Source organism: Molossus molossus, unplaced genomic scaffold, assembly GCF_014108415.1.
Source record: "Molossus molossus isolate mMolMol1 unplaced genomic scaffold, mMolMol1.p scaffold_m16_p_13, whole genome shotgun sequence".
NCBI classification, from domain to species: domain Eukaryota; kingdom Metazoa; phylum Chordata; class Mammalia; order Chiroptera; family Molossidae; genus Molossus; species Molossus molossus.
Window position 1 is genome coordinate 66,790,933 of NW_023425348.1, and position 18,647 is coordinate 66,809,579.

Sequence of the window (18,647 nt, forward strand, 5' to 3'; positions counted from 1 at the left end):
CAAGTCTATCTTATACTTTTTGGGGACCCTTCTGCAATCATCTGACATGATAAATGGGGCAGGGAAAAGAATATTTTACAATGTGGAAAACTTTTGTACTCATGAATTCAAGCTAATTTTGTCCTAAAATTTACCTGTGTGTATAGTTAAAAAAAAAGAAAAGAAAAAACCCACCTACACTAGAGAGAGAATGACACTGTTGTACTCAGTATAATCTTTCTGTGTCAAGATAACACTTTATTTATTTATCCTCACCCGAGGACACTTTTCGATATTTTGTTCAGATAGAGTGGGAGGGAAAGAGAGAGAGAAACATCGATGTGAAAGGGACACATCGAGTGGCTGCCACCCACACGACCCAACCAGGGCCGGGGACAAACTGCAACCCTAGCGGGTACCGAACCCGGGTCTTTCCAGACCGCAGGCCAACACTCTAACCGCTGAACCACACCGGCCAGGGCTCAAGATAAGACTGTAGATATTAGGAAAAGGTAGGTTTGAATCATGGCTAAGATAAATAATCACAGTAGTTCTACTGAAAGAACAGGCAGGGGAAGTGAACATATTTTGAAGTGTCCAGATACCTACTTTTTAATTTTACATGCCAACAAGCAGGGTCATTGAAACCTAAGGAATACTTTGTAGAATTATAGGCTTATGTGGGAATATTTACATGCACACTTATATACCCACAAACACATATCACCCTTCTGTCTGTAGCAAATATATTTCCCCAACTATATTTACTTGGAATATTATAAAATATGTTTTCTTTCCTCGAGTCTGCATGAGTCATGGACAGAGCATGTCGGGGCAGGGAGAAGGTGGCAGATGAAAAATGTTCTAAAAATCTATTGTGCACATGCCTTGCTTGCTTATGGAGTCAACAGATTTGACTTAATGAATCTTGTTTCAAATAACTACCAGACCATTTCTGTTCTATAGAAATGCAATCTGCACACTGTCTTTGCCATAGTTTGGAAAATGTTTTGTCAGTATTAAAGAAGTCAAGTTCCACTTAGTCCCACAGTGTAGTAAGTAAAAAAAAAGTGTATATAATTTGATAATTAGATCCCAGGTCAATCACTGGTTAAGTGACTTTTGGGATTTTCTCATTTCCTTTATTTATAACATGGAAGTAAAGATAGCTACCAAAAAAAACTTTGTTATTATAGAATGTGACTGTTTATATACGAACCTGTACAACACGTTTCTATTACATGCATTGTGTGTATGTATAAAGTACTACATAGTAAGCTTAAAAACATATTTCTACTTAATTAAAAATGTAGCTACTGTCCGGCTGGTGTGGCTCAGTGGTTGAGCATTGACTCATGCACCAAGAGGTCTCTAGTTCGATTCCTGGTCAGGGCACATGCCCAGGCTGTGGGCCTGATCACCAGTGGGGGGCATGCAGGAGGCGGCCGATCCATGTTCTCTCTTATCGATGTTTCTAACTCTCCCTCTCCCTTCCCCTCTCTCTAAAACCAATAAAGAAAAAACAATTTTAATAAAAAAAAAAATATAGCTACTTTGTAGAATACACTTTATTTATTTATTTTTTTTATCCTCACCCAAGGACATTTTTCCATATTTTGTTCAGATAGAGTGGGAGGGAGAGAGGGAGAAACATCGACGTGAAAGCGACACATCGAGTGGCTGCCACCCACACGACCCAACCAGGGCTGGGGACAAACTGCAACCAAGGTACGTGCCCTTAGCGGGAACCAAACCCGGGTCTCTCCGGACCGCAGGCCAACGCTCTAACCGCTGAGCCAAACTGGCCTGGGCTAGAATACACTTTAGATGTTTCTTTAACTAGGTAAATAACAGGCTTTTCTAAAGAAAACAATAATAGTAACTATTGTAAATAACAGCCTTTTCTAAAGAAAACAATAATAGTAACTATTGTTCTCTTATTACAGGCTTATGAGAAAATTGCTTACCTTCTCACTAATTTAGGTAAGTCTATTGTTTTTACCTCAGTCCTTAGTAAGAGAATACTTTCTATGGGCCTATCAATCTCTAGTTGCTTTATATACTTTAGTATTTTTTATATCAATTTCAGTTATATAATTGTCGATAAAAATGAATGAAGTGGCATGACATGTTGGCCTACATCGCATAACTATAGAGAGTCAATGTATGTAGTTACAAAATCTCCTTACCAAAGCCAGCAGACCTTGTTCTTCCTACACTGGAGTGCTTTTTTCCCTACCTTCTCAGTTTTTTGTTCTCCCTCAACCCCAAAATTATTTTTCAAAGTATTTTACTGCATGTACACAATTCAAAAGGCAAAGGAGTATTAAGAGATTTATCATGAAAACCTGTCCTTTGCCACATTACCCATTCTTATTTCCTATGTCCCCAAGACACTACGCGTTATCAGTTTCCTTTGTATTTCCTACCCTGTTTCTAAATGACATGCTTCTACGGCCGTTCTTGGATTTCTGAGCTTCAGGAAGCTATTGTTTCCCATGACAAAGACAGCTCGGGTCATAATGTTCCCTGCCTTGTCCTGTCTTCACACACTTCCCGATCCAGCACCAGGATACACAACCGTTACTTCTGCTCCTCCCACGGGAGGGATAGCAGCATTTTTAGCCAAATTAGTAATTAATGTTCACCTCATGGTGTCTATGTAACCATTTTCCTATGAAAGGCCTGGTGTGTACTGTCATCGTTTCCTCTCTTATACAACTTTTCTATTTTCATGAAGCACATTTCGCTTAATTTTCTACATTTATTCCAAACTTTCTGCCTCAACTCCAAGTTCTCTAGAAATACATTAAAAAATATCAAGTTTTCTACTCATTTTATTTTCTTCTTAGAGTTACCCTCCCTGAGCGTACTGTCCACGCCAGTGTCAGGGGTTCCCCTCCAGGCTGTGGTCAGCCGCCCCCCACCAGCGTTCACCAGCACCCTGGGGGGTCCTTTGCTTTCTCGGTTGGATATTTTGGGGTCCTTTGTTGCCATCTGTCTTGGCTTAATTCTCTGTCTTGCTCCCTGGAAAGTAAATTTCTTGAGAAATTTATATGTCAGAAAATGTATTTTTTCCCCTATATTTTTAACTTCATGTTTGGTCCCCAGTTTGGGGGACAAAATGTTCATTACAGAGCTGTTTGAGCAGATCTTTCCTTGTTTGGGAACTCACCAGATCCCCGGCCCTGCTCTAAACATTTCTCATTCGTCATTTTGTTTCACTGTAATCACAGTTCTGTGACAGTAGGATCCTTATTTTATGGATTAGAAAACAAGGTAATTAAATAAAGAGAGTGTAAATGCAGATACGGCAGACTCCACTTGAGTATGGTAGAGTACCTATATCACTCCACTGTATGTATCCCTTCTCCTGTATTGTAGTTGCGAGGACAAGTGACAATAGAAGGAACATTGTATAGAGGAGACAGATGGGCCCTAGTTCGTGCTCTGGAGCTAAATGACTGTATCACTTGGACATTATGTAACTGTGAGCAAGTCTTCTCCTCTCCCTATTTCCCGTCCTCCTCCTCCTCCTCCTTTTTCTCTGCTCGCTGCTCCTCCTCTTCTTTTTGTGTCTCAGTTTCCTCATTGGGAAAATTAGAACGATAATAGTTCCTCTTTCATCACTGTTGTAGGTTGGCTGCCTGACACATGACAAGTGCTCAATAAATGGGACCAATGTTTCATTGGTCTGAGCTAAAGTATCTTCAGCTGGGTAATGAAGCACTTGAACGAGGTTGTCCCAAAGCATTCTTCTACTCTGATTACCTATATTCATTTTCTTTTCAAGTACTTTATACCCAGGATGGCATCAAATCTAAGAAAGTGATTTGGGGTTCAGAACACTTCTCAGTGCTAAGTACTGGGAGTACCCACGTACTCCTGGGGGTAAATGTGGGCTCTCCTGAGTAGTCTCGCTGGTGCCCACCAACCAGTCACTCTGTGGATGCCCCACAGACCCTCCTATTTCTGGAACCTACACCCCTTTGGGCTTGAATTTCCCTCGGACCCATTCCCTCTTTTTTCTCTGATTGGCTCCTACCTATATTTTGGCCTAATTTTTTCTTAAATTAGATCCCATCTAATTTTCTACCTTTCTTAAATTCTTCAATTATATTACAATATTTTAGATGTACTTATATATTTTTTCTGTCATTTGTTTGGATACTGGGTAGGAGCAGAGGCTGCAGTTCATGCTGCCATCTTCATCAGATCTCTCTCGTCTCATTGTTTTTTGTTTTCTATCGTTTTGTTTTGTTTTCTATCATTTTGTTTTGTTTTCTATCGTTTCGTTTTGTTTTCAGGGTCCATATACCATACGAGAGTTGACAGCATTCTTGAAATCATCTCATCTAAATCCCTCATTTCATAGGTGATAAAACTTATTGCAGAAGATGTGAAGTGACCTGCCTGGGATTACCAGCAGTTGGGTGTAAAGCTGAGATAAGAACTCAGCTCTTCTGACAGCTGTAGCATTTTTCCTCTTCACCATTTCACTTAAGTCTGCACATGAAATATCCATCCTTCACAGGACTCTGGACAATTTAGGTCCCTGTATTGAGATATAGCCACATAGGGTGAAAGACTGATTTAATACTTATGGTTACTTCTAAATGATGATAACAGAGAGAATCCTGGACACCTTTGTATGTTAATAGCAGGCATCGTATTTCCGTAGCTGTGGGGAGAGTCTGCAGATTATCTCATTGGATCTTTTCGCCAGTCTGTACGGCAGATGTTATCACTCATGGTGCACCGGCATTTTACTGAGTGCTTCGCAGAACTAGTAAATGACTCAACCAGAACTTGAACATGGGCCGTAGCTTCTGTACCTGCATTTCTTGTCATTCACCTCATCTGTGTAAACACACCCTGTGTTCCCTTTAGAATACCCTCGGACAGAATCTGAATGGGAGAACAGTTTTGCCCTGAAGATGTTCCTCTTCCAGTTTGTCAATTTAAACAGTTCTATCTTCTATATCGCCTTCTTTTTGGGGAGGTAAGTCAGCTTTATACACATCATCTTTATAGAGTGAAAAAGATTGTCAACAGCTCCATTTCCAATTTGTTAACAAAGGTGACACTTTCTTATCCCCAGCCTTGGAAATCTGGGCTAATCCGTCTTCACATGTTTTCAATGGAAAGATTTCAGTGTAGTACTTGCCATTGCCGATTAAGGTTGGCATAAAAGAATAAACCCTATATGCCAGACATGGGTTGAATTATGACTATCCAGTCATAGGTAATAGTTTTAATAAGTAAAATAACTTTTGTATACTCCTAGGTTACAGTTCCTTAGTGTAGAAACTTCTTCTACCTATCATGTTAACATTTTTTTCCCCTATTTTGGCTGCAAAATATGGAAACAAAGCATATTAGACTATGGTTCTGATTTGCCATATGATTGACACTCCAGCCAGTGCCATGGAAAACAGACTGAAGTGAGAACCATTTTAAATTAAGTTATTTAGCACATTACGTTAATATTCTTTAACTAGGTCAACCAGACATTAAAACTGCAGGTGAAAGTGGAAAAATTCATCCAGTTGGTTTGTCTGTATTTTCTCAACCTGTTGGCATTGAATTCACACGCCAGTTTTTTCTTTGTATGTCGAGCACTTTGATGTGTCAGCTTGGCCTTAGTCAACTATTTAGGAACAAGCTGCACCAGTGGACATTTATGTCTACCCACACATGCCCCTGTGATGCCGTCGATGTTCTTCAGTCAACCCACATAAATGCTAATGAACTGAAATTGCTTTTTACAGATTTGTAGGCCACCCAGGAAATTACAATAAACTTTTTAACCGATGGAGACTGGAGGAAGTAAGTAACCTTGTGAGGGTGGGTGTGGGGATATGCATGGATATGGGCCAATTACTGTGGGAGGGCGGGAGGAGGGAGAGAGAAGGTAAGGCATGCTGCAGAGATTACATAGAGAAAGCCTAAGACTTTCTGAGAACATATGCTTTATATTATAGAAAACTGGGCTCATATCTAACCTTGCTACTTATTAATGCTTTGCCCTTAATTGAACTTCTTTGAATATCTTTCTCATCTGTATACTGGCAATAGTAATTCTTCAGTTGCAAAGCTGTTTATACATAAATAATTTGCATAACACAATTCAAACAATCCATGGCCTGCGGTAGGTGCACAATAATTTATAGTTGATATTTATCAATGCTTTGTCTTCATACCTACCCAGGTATTATTATTCTGTTGGCCAAAGATAGATAAGGCCATTCAAAAATCCCAGGTCTTCAGGAAATCTCTAAATCGAATCTGCAGGGTTTTTTTATAGCTCAAAATAATGACTAAATCTGCTAAAAGGCTTTTCATCTACCCAATCTGGGAACCAGTGCTTACTTTTTTCCATGAGTGTCCAGCTGAAGTTAGCAAGGGTAGTGTGGGGAATGGAGTGGCTACAGGCAGATCTACATATTAATGCCACCAATAATTTTGTTTAATTGGATATTCTTGTTAAATTATTGGAAATCACGATTCTTCTTTGGAAATCCCAAGGAAATAATTATAATACTGGTGTCAGGCAAAAATGTTTTATAACCATCCTAGACATTTTCCACAATATATAGGACACAGATAGACATCATGTTTTTTGACAAAGGATTATTTTTTTTAAATCAGTGAAATAAAAAATGTGAGTTTGTGATAGATCCTAAAAATCCTAGAAGTGTAGATATAAAAAGTATACATAATGGAAGATAAGAATCGACCCTCTGAATTCAACCATACAACAAGCATTTATTGATACATACTCGAATCTAGGCCTCTGCTGGGTAATACGGGGTACCGATGACCTAGCCCTTTTGCTTTCTTTGATGTTAATAGGCTTGAAGAAAAAGCATAACCATGATGTCTAACAAATATTTCATCTCTCAAGTCTGATAGTCTACATCTAGTTCTGTCCCATCAAAATGCATGACCTTAACTCTAAGTCTCAGTTTTTTTCTTTTGTAAAATCTGATATGAATGGCTATTTTAGTAGTATTGGTGATACGTGGATTAAACTGGATCATGTATGTAAAATCCCTGGCACAAATAATGGTAGCCATTATAAAGACAGAGAAAAGGTACTGTACTACAATCTGGAACATTTATGAGCACCTATACTAGACTTCCCTCATCCTGCACTATATAATACCTCACATAAGATGTTATGTAAATCTACATAACATGTTAATTGTAGCTAATTTTTAATGAGGACTTACTATATGTCAGCACATTCCAACAATCGTTTCTAAGAGTTCTACATGTATTAATGCATTTAATTCTCACAAAAATTCTATCATTACACTCATTTTATAAAGAAACAGAAGATTAGCGAAGGTATGTGATTTGCCTCCAATTACAGAAACATATTTATACACTGATGAAGTCATCCATTGGATACCAGTATGATCCAGGCAGCCTAGCTTCAGAGTCCATGCCCTGAGCACTGCCCACCGGCCACCATGAGACAGTGCACAGGCCCAGTCAGGAACATAATGGAAACCGATTTCCATGAGAAGTTGCTGGATGATTGCTGGCACACACATGCAAACTGGATTTAGAATACACATACGACAGTGGGTGAGGTGAAAGGAACATGGGTATTGGAGTCTGATGGTCCTGTCTGCTACTTAGCTTCATCGTCTACACAGTGGAGACGCCAACACCCATCTCACCAGGTCCTCATGAGGAGCAAATGAGAAAAATATTCGGAGGCAGCAGCCTTGGGTTGTCCGTGGTCATAGGACTCTGAGTGGTGCATTGGGTACAAAAGCCGGGGTCTCCTGCATGCTCATTCGTGTCCTTTTACTCATTTTAAGTATAGGCCTTTTTACCAAATGAATTTTTGAGTATGGAGGACTAGATCTAGCTCAAGGGAATCATTATATGAGGGAAGTAAACCCACAAAAACTGTGGGATCAATTCAACAAAGTTATAAATGGTCTGTCACCGACTCTTCCCACTGATACCATTGTAATAATCTGGTTATTATTTAACAGGAAAGGAGCAGAGTCGATTAGATAATGTAGGCATGCCATCTATGCAGCTTTGCTGGCAAGCTGCAAATTACTCTCCAGGTCTATTCCCCACAGATCGATGGGGGAAGCCCTGGAAAAGGCAGTGTAGACACATACCCAGTAAGGATGGGGGATGTGGGAAGATGCTTACCTGTCAATCATGCCTAGAAACAGGTAATTGGCCAGGATTGGCATGGCTACTACAAAGGAGTGAGAGCTGAATATTTAATCTCCGGAACAAAGGAAGGCTCCTTCTCTTCCTCTCCCTCTTGCTGCCCGCCCAGACTTCTGACTTGCTGGGCTCCCACAGCCTCTACCCACACACAGAGCCCACAGCCATTTGTACCCCGTGCAATGGACTAATGGACTGGATTTTGCCTGATATTCCACCAGACCCAGCTCCACCCTGGAAAGAAAACTCTGAACACTGGCCCTGCTTCTAGCTTTGCTGAATCCATAACTGCATGTCTTCTAGAAGGAGATTTAGGGACGTGGGACTTTACAACCCCAGGAATGTAACTCCACGCAAATAAAATACATTCATTCTCAAAAGCAAGTCTCAGAAAATTCATTTAGTGAAGATACCACAAGAACCTCACGCCTGTGAGCAACAGGGAAATCTGGCCCATTGATTTCTCCTGCACACCGCTTTGGCCTACTGTTGTGGAGAGTGATTCAGTCAGTGTTCTATAACAGCCTTTTTGCCTTCCCACATAGTATGTTTTGCAAAAATAGTCCCTCAAGGCAGACACATTAGTAAATAGAATTCATCTTTAGCATCATGTGTAAGAGCAGTGGGCCCTAGCAGGAGTGGCTCAATTACTCGAGCATTTTCCATGCACAGGGAGGTTGCTGGTTCAGTTCTGGTCAGGGCACATGCCCAGGTTGCAGGTTTGATCCCTGGTCAGGGTGAGTGCAGGAGGCAACCAATCAATGTTTCTCTTTCACATCTATGTTTTTTTCTCTCTCTCCCTCTCCCTTTCTCTCTCTGTAACAGTAATTAAAATATTTTTGTTTGAAAGCATTGGATTAAGGTACAATGAGACCAAGGCTTTTATTCCTACACCAACATGCAACACTGCATGACCTGGGACAACTTAATTTGCCTCTTTGAGACTGCAGAAATTAAGAGTTTCAGTTTGCAGCTATGATCTGTGCTCTGTTTCTGTAGCTTAGTTATCCTTCCTCAGACATTCTACCTATCCACTTACCGTATACATGTGGCCGAGTTCAGGGGTCCTAAATTAATCCTAGAAAGAAGGGGCGTGCTTAGATGGGAGAGTGGAGACTTCTGCACACAATGAAAATGACCACTGGCAAACCCTCTCTGGCTCAGATTGGGGAGTTTTAAATTACTGGGCTGAAACCGGAAAATCAGGCTCTTCGTGTCCTAATTATTTGTTCTCTTTGAAGTCCCACTGGTACTGATTTGATAGAAATAGAAACTGTGGATCAAAGTTGTAGAGTCTATCATCTTTATGAGCAGGACATGAGCCCATTTCCAAAGAAACAACCCCATGTTTTTCTACCCAAATGTCTTCTATAGTGCAGTTTTCAAGCAAAACACATTGGTTACATTTTTTTATTGTAATCACATTTTTGTTTGTGTGGGTTTCTGATGCTAACTTTTTTTTAAGAGGCAGAATTTTTTTTTTAAATTTTAGTGAATTTATTTGGGTGACATTGGTTAATTAAAATATATCAGTTTCAAGTGTGCAATTCTATAATAAATCATCTGTATATTATATGGTGTATTCACCACCCAAAGTCAAGTCTCCTTCCATCACCATTTATGCCCCCTTTACCCTCTTCCACCCCCCCTTTCCTTCTGGTAATCACCATACTGTTGTCTGTGTCTGTGAGGTTTTGTTTTGGTTCAGTTTGGTTTGGTTTTTGGTTTTTTGCTTAATCCCTCACCTCCCCCAGCCCTCCAACATCCTTCCCCTCTGACAGCTGCCAGTCTGTTCTCTGTATCTATGAGTAAGTTTCTGTTTTGTTATGGTCCTATCATTCTGAATGCGCCCACTCTCATCTAATGCTAAATTTTATTGAACATCTAAAAACACAAAAGATCAGAGAGAAGGCAAAATTTGTATCATACTGACAAACTATTTCATGGCACGCTTTTATCACTTAAAATACATTATGATATATTTAGATACTCCCCCTCAGGAGATAGAACTTAACATCAGCCCCCCTCTTGTAAAGGGGCTAGATTTAGTGACTTACTTCTAAAGAAAGAATAAGGAGCCCTGGCCGGTTTGGCTCAGTGGTTAGAGCGTCGGCCTGCGGTCCAGAGAGACTTGAGTTCGGTTCCCGCTAAGGGCACGTACCTCGGTTACAGTTTGTCCCCTGCCCTGGTTGGGTTGTGTAGGTGGCAATCACTCAATGTGTCCCTTGTCACGTCGATGTTTCTCTCTCTCTCTCTCTCCCCCTCCCTCTCTCTCCCTCCCACTCTATATGAACAAAAAATGGAAAAATGTCCTCAGGTGAGGATAAAAAAGTAAATAAAATAAAATAAAGAAAGAATAAGGAAAAGAAAACGTGAGTAACTTTACAGTAGTGAAAAACTACATCAACCAAGTGATGACGGTTGATGTCATATGGATATCATGTAGCTGCTGATGGATGGGATGAAATGACTCTTCTCTCTGTGATCTGCCTCCATCCCCAAAACACATAACCCCAGTCTAAATGTGTGGAAATCTAAGAAAAACCCAGACTGGGGGTGGGGTGGGGTTCTACAGGATACTTGCCCAGCAGTTCTTAACATGTTCAAGGATATGAAAAACTAAGAAATTGTCTAGATCAGAGGAGACTGGGGAGACATGACAAATAAATGTACTGGGTACCCTGGGGGGAGAGGACATACATGGAAAAAGTGAAATCTAAATAAAGTCTAGAGTTTAGTTAAGAGCAATGCACTAATGTTGGTATCTTAGTTTCGACAAATCCACCTTGATAATGTCAGGGCTAATGGAGGAAATTGGGTGCGGGGTATACGGGGGCCCTCTGTATAATCGTCACAAATTTTATACACATTTAAATTTTTCAGACATAAAATGCTATTTTAAAATAATATGTTACAAACATTTTGCCATAGAATGAACTATTTGTCTATCTCCTGACTGTTACTAGATGTGTAGTATTCCAGAACGTTCATTACGGGTGATAGGACCTAACACAGAGCTTGGCAGGTAGTAAATGCTCATTAAAAGTTAGATATGGTATTAGCGCTGCTAGAATTTGCAGTAAAATTCCCATATAAATCCTGAAAACTCCCCTGTCAAGTGTCCTCATCCATGGTATTTCTTTATTGTTTTTATTTTCAATACACACTGAGAGAGTGGGGCCGGCTTTAGAATTGGCTTTGCAGGGGGGGTTGACCTGGCCGGGAAGAGAGAGTCACCACTGCTCTGTTCTGCTTCAGTGTCACCCCAGCGGCTGTCTGATAGACCTCTGCCTCCAGATGGGAGTGATCATGTTTCTGAAGCAAATATGGAACAACTTCATGGAGCTGGGATACCCGTGAGCACTTTATTTTTTAAATTGCTTCATATATACTTACAAATGCAGAGGTAGTTAGAATAGTTCTTAAGAATTTGGGCTTGGCAGAGAGGTGAGGGTTCCGTTCTTGCTGTGCTCCTCGCTAAATGTGACCGTGTGTATGTTAGTAAAAATGTTTCCCAAGCCTCCAGTTTTACCTTTCTACAAGGGGGTCAACAGCGGTATTACCTCAAGAACAGTTGTAAGGACTAAAGGAAATGATAGATGGAAAGTAACTTGTACTTGTTCAGCACATTAAGACACTAGTTTTTCCTAAAACATTATTGATAGCACAGGTTCTTGAGGAGAAAAATAACTTCCTGATTTATTTTGGCTATCAAAAGACCAGGACCACTGTTGTGTAATAAAGACTCCATTTCCACACACACCCTCCCCGAAAAAGAATAAAACAAAGATAAAGTACAGATGAAGGAGGTTTGTACTCTGTTATGCACACATAAAAAAATCATTAGAATAAGATTGATTGTGATAACATCAAATCAATACCACTCTTTTGTCCCTTTAGATAAGTTTTAACTGTTGGTGAAATGCTGACACAGAAGGACACCGAATCTCTACTTTTCTATTTATTAAACAGATTTTCTGCAGAATACAGTAAAATACAGTATGTTTTAAACAATTTGGTACAGAAACTTTGGAACCTAATGAAGGTTAAAAACATAACTATTCTGATGAATGTCCTGACTATGGGGGAAGAACTGGTTAGTTGACACACGATATAAATAGTTTAGGATTAGTCATTAAGTTATACCTTGATTCTTTCTCCCTGCGGGCCAACAAATGTATCAGGGCATTTCCCAGAAGAGACCTTAGGGCTGGAGAGGTGACATTAACCCTGAAATCTGCCATAAAGTATTGTATTAAGTTCCAAGGAGTCTTAGAGCATGGATATGAAATTACCAAGACCTTGTTCAAATTTCTTCTCTGCCCCTTGTTAAAGAAGCTTATGACCTCGCAGAGATGTTATTATTTTTACTTGTATAAAGGGGATTTGTGAAGATTAACTGAGATGACTGAATGATCATTAACCTTCAATAAATGGCAGAACCCTGTTGTAAGGAGATTTTTATACAGATCCTCAGTATTTATAACCGAGTAAAATGAATCTCTTCTGAATGAAGAGAGAATAGGGAATGGAGGATTGGGGCGCCTAGCGTATTCTTCATATCCCTGCCTTCCTTGGCCCGTCTCTTTGAAACGTAGGGTTTGGGGAATATCATTTAAACATACCTGAGAAGTTTGTTATTAAGAGCCTTGCTCCGGATCTGACATGCTATCAGTACTTCCTAAGCACCATCAAGAGGGTATAGTGGTTATAGCATTTAGAATGATTCTATTGTAATCATTATCCTGGACGTCTGTCCATGCCATGCACGTTGGGCAGCACATTGTCACCATGGCCTTGTCCAAGATCAACCTGGATTATTCACATCAAATACCAAGGGTACCATGGCAAGGGACACCCAGTTGGTATTGTCCAACAGATGGGCAAAGGCATTGTTCAAGAAAATCTCGCAGGGTTGGGCCAGTCATTAAGCAATGATTTTTAAATGTTTGAACCACAGTTCTCATCTATGAATAAAATCTTAAGCAAGCAGCACTGAAATAAATAAAAAGAAACAAGCAGACCTGCCTCAGCTCCAACCTCCATTCCCGTTTTTATCTTCCTGGGGCCCGAGGCAGCCTCCGTTGGGCACACGTTCCTGACGTTTTGGTCCATGTTTCTTCCAACTCCCACTAAAGTTCTGGGTCCACTATTAATGGAAATTGAGAGTTGTGTAATGTTCACTGAGTCCCGTGACAGTTACATCATCCTAGAGATAATTTTCATATTACAGAATAATTCATTACCCAAAGTCCACTATATATATTCTGAGTCAAATAATGTTAAGGCTGCCCCTGGGCTTAGGGAAGAGTGTTGTTACTTTCTCCCCAAATCTGAGAAATCAACTCAGACACACATCCATTCCCGGTAAATTATTGTCCACTATGGTAACAGAATGTAACCACTGATGCTCAAACCCTTCTCTTCATAAACTCAGAGAGGTGAATGACTTGCTAAAATTCACACTCCTAATGCATTGCAGGGTGGGGACTGGAACTTACATGTCTTGAAACCCTACCTAGGTCTCACTTTTGTAATATGGAACCTGCTTTTACTCATGTTCAGCAGCACAGTCCAGAAGAGTTGGGGTTATGAGAAATGAAGGGCTCAGATGCGATCACAACAGGCAATGGAGGAGTTTCAGTATTTACATAGATAGGGTATGGGAAGCAATCACAGAAACAGGTGTTTGTCTAATCAATATCAGGAAGCATCTAACTGGGGGAGGGGGGATTAAGTCCTAGATAAACATGTAGGTGTTTATAGGGCCTCAGAGAATTCAGTAAGGCTGAGGTCTGTTCTCCCATGCTAAACTTGAAAGATGAGACCATGCAAATATCTTCAGTTCCCAGGAATGCATAGTGTAGTCCCAGGGTAGTTGGTGTTCATACACTATAAATTGGTCACTAAATACTTCAGTAAGCGCTCAAAAGCCCTTTGTCTGCTCCGTGGTGCAGGTTGATCCAGAACTGGTGGTCACGACATAAAATCAAGCGGGGAATACAAGATGCGTCTATACCGCAGTGGGAAAATGATTGGAATCTGCAGCCCATGAATATTCACGGACTGATGGATGAATACTTAGAAATGGGTAAGGAGAGAACCTTCTGCAGAGCTACTTGGCCTTCTGATGCTATTTTTCTATTTCACACAGGCTTTTATTAAAGGAGAAAGCCCTCTCTTTCTAACCTAGGTGTTCTAAAATACATCTGCACCTTTATCTCAACAGAACCAGAGAAGATATTAAAGCAATGCCTTTGGAAGTCTATCACATTTTGTCATAATGTTTGTCAGCCATAATATTTAACCAAAATTAGAATTCATAGTAAGTCACCTAGCTTTTGAGCAAATGTGTGTGTGTGTGTGTGTGTGTGTGTGTGTGTGCAGGGCCAGGTATCAAACTGAAACCAAGGCACATACCCTTGACTGGAATTGAGCCCATGGCTCTTTGGTCCACAGGCCTATGCTCTAACCACTAAGCAAAACTGGCCAGGGCTGAGCAGATATTTTAAAGGAACAAAATAAAGCAGAACCCATTGCTATGTTAAGAAATCTACTCTTCCACCCAAATAAAGTAATAATTTTTTCTCACAATAAACCTCTGCACAGACCTGGCCTGAATCTTGGCTTCTTTGAGAAACACACTTACTTCTATTAAGAAAATAAAGATTCCTGCTCCAACCATTACTGTGTGTTACCTGGGCATTTGCTTTTTCTCTGGACTTCAGTTTTCTCTTCTAAAAAGAGTGGACAAGATTAGGTGCCTTGGGTCCCTTCTAGAGTTAAGCGTTTTTCTTTTTTTTTTTTTTATCCTCACCCGAGGACATTTTTCCATTTTTTGTTCAGCTAGAGCGGGAGGGAGAGAGAGGAAGAGAGAGAGAGAAACATCGATGTGAAGGGACACATCGAGTGGCTGCCACCTGCACGACCAACCAGGGCCGGGGACCAACCAGGGCCGGGGACAAACCGCAACCGAGGTGCGTGCCCTTAGCGGGAACCGAACCCGGGTCTCTCTGGACCGCAGGCCGACGCTCTAACCGCTGAGCCAAACTGGCCAGGGCGAGTTAAGCGTTTTTCAAGGCTTCCTCTGATGTCTTCTTTTATCTTCACTCCTCCTTCATGCTGTGTGGTGTAAAGGTGAAGAGAACATAGACTTTTCGTCTTTTGAGATCTGAGTTTCAATGCAGGTTTTAACGTTTTTTAGCTATCTACCCTTTAGCCAGTTTACTGAACACATCTGCGTTTTCTCAGATGTAAAGTGGGATAAACATATTTACCATGTAAGGATGTTGAAAAGTTTAAGAGCAATTTATGTAAATTATTTAACATTGAATAAATGATCCTGTTTATATTACTCATTTCCTAATGTTCTCCCCGTTCAGTTTTGCAGTTTGGGTTCACCACCATATTTGTAGCAGCTTTTCCTCTGGCCCCTCTTTTGGCTTTGTTAAACAATATCATTGAGATCAGGCTGGATGCATACAAATTTGTCACCCAGTGGCGGAGACCTCTGCCAGCTCGAGCAACTGACATAGGTAAGATTTGGGAATTAAGTCGTTTTGGCATCGCTAAGGCCAAGAGGTAGCTAGATCTTATTTAACACCATGGGGGTTTCTGTTCCAGCCCTAGCAAAACTGAATGGTCTTTATGAAAGAAAGAAAAATAGAAAGAGAAAGGAGGGAGGGAGAAAGGACGGGGGAGAGGGAGGAGGAAGGAAGGAAAACTAACTTAGTTGAGGGTAGGTTCATACTGAACATTCTATTTCATAAACTTTGCAACTACAAGGAATCTCATATGCATCTTTCCATGTTAATAAATATAGCTGTGCCTCATTCTTATGATTGGTGCATAGATTTTCACTATATGTTGTGTGACATTTCAAAAAAAAATCAGTCCTGTTTGGAGATGTTCAGATTGCTTCATTTTTTGCCATCATAAACAACAATGAGGTGGACATCTTCATGCGCACTTTGTCTGATTATTTCCTCAAGGTACATTGCTAAAATAGAACTCCTGTGTCGAAGAACATGCACATTCAAAGTGTTGGCTAATTTGTTAACATGTTCTCTAGAAATATTGTGCCAATTTATACTCCCACCACAAGTGAATAAATACCCATTTCTCCATTTCCTCATTTCCTTCACAACTCCAGATGTAATCAGGTTTTTTTGTTGTTTCCTTCTCAACAATCTGAGGAGGAAAAAATGATTACCTGTTAGATTTATCTGCATTTTTGTAACTATGAGATTAAATACATTTGTATCTTTTCTTTGTGAATTATGTTTACAACCTTTGACCATTATATATGATTTGGCAATCTTTCTCTCATATTAAATATATTAACCTTTGACATACATGTTATAAACACTTTCCAATGCTCGTTATTAGTTTTTTACTCTATCATGAATAAGATTTCAAAGTATATATATAATAAAATTGATATATATCCCTTATAGTTGTTATTCTTAAGGTCCTTTAGAACTCAAGATATTTTACCCATTGTTTTCATCGTTGTTTTGTATTTTAGCTGTATGTGTTATTTGCCTTTTGTTTGTTGGAATTTTATGATTTTATTTAAAGTGTTGATCTATCTAGACTTTGCTGTTAATAAAAGAGTTAAAATAGAGATCCAGCTTCTTTTTGTAATGGATAGCCAATGTTCCCAAAACTATTTAATAAATCATCTCTTTTAAACTTGTTTAATTTATCTCTATTTTCTCATACCAAATTTTATATAAACTTAGGTATATTACTAGAATCCCCATTTGTTTCCTTGATCTGACTCCTTATTTTTGGCATAATGTTTTTATAAACTGTAGTTTTATAATAGAAATTCTAATGGAAAAGCAAATCTATTCTTTTTTTTTTTGAGAATTTGTGGCTAAGGTTACTTTTTCAGTTGATATTATTCATTTACATATTCAACAACTACCAAAGTCTCTTTAAAATATACTAATCTTTAGAGATTTAATGCCATTCAATTTGGTTTCCCATTTATTGAAACAACTAAAATTTATTATTTTAAGTTACTATTATTTAATTAGGATATACTTATGATTTTATTATTAAAATAATGTAAGCACATTAAAGAAAATCTAAAAGACAATTTAAAGAAGAAAAAATAAAACTCCAGTTTTAGCTTTAGTGTTTATTGCACTTTCTAATGCATAAATTGCCATTTTCTAAATTTTGCTAGATTGTCTTCCTCAAACCAGACAACACAAACATATAAAAACAATGAATAATAATTCTCTCTCCTTTCTACCTTTCCCGTCTACTTCATGGAAGTAATGAAATCAATTAGACATGTATCCTTTGTCAATGTTTTTCTTGTTCATACAAGTATTCAAAAATATATTTATGAACATATATAGGGTGCTACTTTTTTTTCTTTGTGACCATACTCCAGCTCAAAACATGTTAGTGTAATTCATTTAGAGTAGTAGTATACATAAAATGAATGACATAAATTTTATAGTCATTTATTTAATTTCCCAACTATAAACAAAAATAAATATATATAAATGTTGTTATAGATAAATGTAGTTATAAATATATAGACATCAATATTATATGTATTATATATCACATACCCATGTAACTATATATATGTACAATGTATCTGTAAGTATAGATTCCAAAAAAACAGTATGACTAAATTAAAATATATTTATAATTTAATGTTAAAAGGTATCAGATAATTACCACAAACATTGTAACAAGTCATACTTCAAATAACTACATAAAATAGTTTCTGTTTCCTCAGTTCCTAAATAGCACTGGATGATATAAGACTCAAATCTTCAACAATCTGGTGGATTTTTTTAAAACCTTATCTTTTGAAGGACATTTCTCTGAATACTAGTGATTGGAACTTCTTTTTTAAAAAATATTTTTTCTTTATTGACTTTAGAGAGAGAGGAAAGGAGAGGGAGAGAGAGATAGAAACATCGATGAGAGAGAACATCGATTGGCTGCCTCCTGCATGTCTCCACACTGGGCATCTGGCCCACAACCTGGGTATGCACCTTTACTGGGAATCCAACTGGTGATCTCTTGGTGCATGGGTTGACGCTCAGCCACTGAGCCACACAGGCCAGGCTGGAACTTTTTAATATATATATGAGTTATTTGCATTTTATATCAAATTGCTCATTTTGATTCTTTGCTCATTTTTCTCTTTTTTGTGGTTTTTTTTTTTTTTGCCTTATTAAAATTTTAGGATACTTTTGTATGTTAATAACAAATAATAATCATTTGTCCATTTTTTAAATCAAATATTTTCTCCCTGGCTATTGTTTTCTTTTGACCGAATAACATTACTTTTGTAAAAATAAACATTACATTAAAAAATTATTAATTTTAGAGAGAGATGAAGGAAGGAGAGAGATAGAAACATCGAGAGAGAAACATCTATTGGCTGCCTACTGCACGCCCTCTACTGGGGATGGAGCCCACAACCT

At 38.9% G+C, this 18,647-nt stretch overlaps 1 protein-coding gene across 1 annotated transcript in view; it reads left to right on the top strand.

Annotated features, from left to right (window-relative positions):
• ANO3 (anoctamin 3) overlaps nucleotides 1-18,647 on the top strand; it is a 108,602-nt gene that overhangs the window by 84,255 nt on the left and 5,700 nt on the right. Inside the window, exons 14-19 of the mRNA XM_036259058.1 lie at nucleotides 1,926-1,962; nucleotides 4,870-4,981; nucleotides 5,751-5,808; nucleotides 11,443-11,540; nucleotides 14,142-14,275; nucleotides 15,567-15,719. Coding sequence (XP_036114951.1) covers nucleotides 1,926-1,962; nucleotides 4,870-4,981; nucleotides 5,751-5,808; nucleotides 11,443-11,540; nucleotides 14,142-14,275; nucleotides 15,567-15,719 — 592 coding nt within the window. The remainder of the gene's footprint in view (nucleotides 1-1,925; nucleotides 1,963-4,869; nucleotides 4,982-5,750; nucleotides 5,809-11,442; nucleotides 11,541-14,141; nucleotides 14,276-15,566; nucleotides 15,720-18,647) is intronic.